General features: G+C 42.4%; 2 protein-coding genes across 2 annotated transcripts in view; one reads left to right on the top strand and one right to left on the bottom strand.

Moving 5' to 3' along the window:
- Positions 1–798, top strand: part of LOC138013833 (very long chain fatty acid elongase 7-like) — a gene marked incomplete at its 5' end in the record, with an annotated part of 9,441 nt that extends 8,643 nt beyond the window's left edge. The window contains one exon of the mRNA XM_068860885.1: positions 455–798. Coding sequence (XP_068716986.1) covers positions 455–646 — 192 coding nt within the window. The remainder of the gene's footprint in view (positions 1–454) is intronic.
- A 1,587-nt stretch (positions 799–2,385) lies between these two features.
- Positions 2,386–2,500, bottom strand: part of LOC138059507 (RRP15-like protein) — a 14,505-nt gene continuing 14,390 nt past the window's right edge. Inside the window, exon 7 of the mRNA XM_068905153.1 lies at positions 2,386–2,500. This exon is cut by the window's right edge and continues 113 nt beyond it. Within this exon, the coding sequence (XP_068761254.1) occupies positions 2,422–2,500 (79 nt within the window). The 3' untranslated portion in view covers positions 2,386–2,421.

Below are 2,500 nucleotides of genomic sequence, written 5' to 3'. Positions count from 1 at the left end.
GAGTACGTAATAAATGTTCCAGTCCCTAGCTCATCGAAGCTCCAAGTTTCCTGACCAACTTGCTTTCGTTTTAGCCGCTATTTTGAATATTTTGACTGTAATGAGCATGAGCGAGATACCTTAAACTAATCTCATCAATATTCCATGCTAAATTTTTCCTTGTCGACCGTTTACACGAGCAAATTTCACCCTTGACATTTTTTTCTTGACAAGGAAAAATTGTCATGTTTACCCTACATGTATTTACAGGAACAAATTCTCCTTGTCAAGGAAAACTTTGCTCGTGTAAACGGGGCTATAGGCCCTGGGTTTTTGTTCAAGTCTGGGATAACAAGGCGTCCTGCACGCTAAGTAAATCAAAAGTTAGAAAGAGCAAAGCTGATCTAACAACGTTTTGAGTGTCGTTATATGACGAAATTCCTATTAATTGGTTGCCTTCTTTCTTCTTGTACAGATTCAGTTTGTTGTGGCGCTGATTTATTGGGGCAATGCTATTTTTCGATGTAAATGCGTAGTTGGTTTTCATCAGATATCAATTTCATATAGTCAATGGGTTTTTTTCGTGAGTCAATTTGGACTGTTCAGTAACTTTTACATCCAGTCATACCTGAAGATAAATAAAGCCAACCAGGGTAAAAAGGACTAGAAAATGCTCATTCTTACTGCAAATGCTTACTTTGAAGCTTGGCGAAAATGTGCTTACTGATTTCGTGAGCTAGGGAAATCCTTGCATCAAAATTTACGTTTTTAATTGTATTTGCTGGTTGTGATTTTTTTACTTTTCTATTTCGTACCAAAAGTTTCAGTTCAGACGCAAACAGTCGTATAATCGGAGAAATAAAAATTGGTGTAATCGAAACAAGAGATGACTGCCGTACTGCGGGAGAAGGTGTCCGGATTTTAGTGGCCGGGTATTCTAGAATCTAGCCCCAAAAGCAACATTTAGGTCTACGTCGGGATGCAACTATTCGACTTTCTTCGCTAGTTGTGGCTGATTTTTGCGTGATCGAAGGTATTCTGTGAAGTGGAATGTTGTTAGAATGTTGGTAATAAAACAGAATAAATATAATGAATTATGATCATGTTCTCTATCATTTTTTCGCCATAAGTGCCAATCTGACATCCGATTAAGATAATTTTCTTCATTTCCTTCAAACAAGTGAGCTCGATCAATCGTCAATATGTTTTCCGCATTCAGTATATCCTCAAGCGTCCCTCAAGATGTTTTCGATCAACAGTACCCTCGCGTGTTTTGATTCAAACCACTTTGAACGTCTGATAACCCATATAATGACAATATTGTATCCCTATTTATTATATGGACAGGAGTGTTTTGTCGGGAACTAAAACACTCGTAGAATCAATACGACCACTACATCCGGCAGCCGAGTGGCGTATTTTTCGTTTGAAACACGAATTCGTAGTGACCAACGACGTCACGCTCGTCCCTAGACTCCGCTTTTCTTTTGGTCAGCACCAAGAACGCGAACTCTGGCCACTTCCAACCGTTGACAACCACTGTTGTTTCAAATTTCTGAGCGTGCGTAGACGAGCCGAAAGTCCGTGTTTGCAGACTTCCTGAAACACTGACTTCCTGCTTTGGAAGTGGCCAGAGTCCGTGTTCTTGGTGCCGACAAAAAGAAAAGCGGACTCTGGGGACGAAATTGATCCAACCGCCGTCCACAACCTTATACGGCACTCTTCAAACCCCATTCCCCATGATATGTTTGCTGACTGTGACTTGAGCCCACAGTGTCCCGCGCATTCTTTTACAGTAATTCCGCTGTTGTTAAGGGAGCCCACACAAAAGTAGTATCACATGAGGATTCAATCTCGTACCCAGAGTCCTCGGGCTTTTTGGTCAGCGGGTGACCGCCCGGAGAGACTCTGGGATAATGGACTTAATACATTTTTTTCATTGGTCGCTAGCATAACAATGGCAGTCCGAAAGTCCAAACACTGGTTTTCGTGCTCAGCCTTTGGCGGCTAAGAGGGCCAGGTGGCTCTGGGGACGAGCATAGATATGGCTCAAATGTACCAGTGCCTAGGACACGTCCGCGTCAAGAATAGTGTGCTGCGAGCCATCATTCAGGGATACATGAAGTACGTAAGAAATGACGGGCGCTCATGCGCTGACCAAAAAGCCCGAGGACTCTGGGTACGAGATCGATGAGGATTCGGTCGCAAAGTAACTGCCCGCGCATGAATGAGTTTCGACCCATGGCAGAGGTATGTTTTCCCGTTCTCGTCAGCCCAACGAACGCAAAAGAAAAGAGACCTCTTCTAGCCCGGAACCTTCACCCTAAACAGATAAGGAATGAAACAACTAATGCTACGCGAGCTAAATAGTTTTTCCGCTTCTGTTTTTACACTGAAGTCAGAAAGTGCAGAAATTGTCAATTTTATTTACGTTTCTTATATCTAGTCTTCTATCGAACTTGAATCATCATCTGATTCACTGTGTTCTGTAATCTCCGTGTCGTTATCTTTCTCTTTTGCT

Source organism: Montipora capricornis, chromosome 8 (genome assembly GCF_036669925.1).
Source record: "Montipora capricornis isolate CH-2021 chromosome 8, ASM3666992v2, whole genome shotgun sequence".
Taxonomy (NCBI): domain Eukaryota; kingdom Metazoa; phylum Cnidaria; class Anthozoa; order Scleractinia; family Acroporidae; genus Montipora; species Montipora capricornis.
This window is presented reverse-complemented; position numbering and strand designations above follow the sequence as displayed.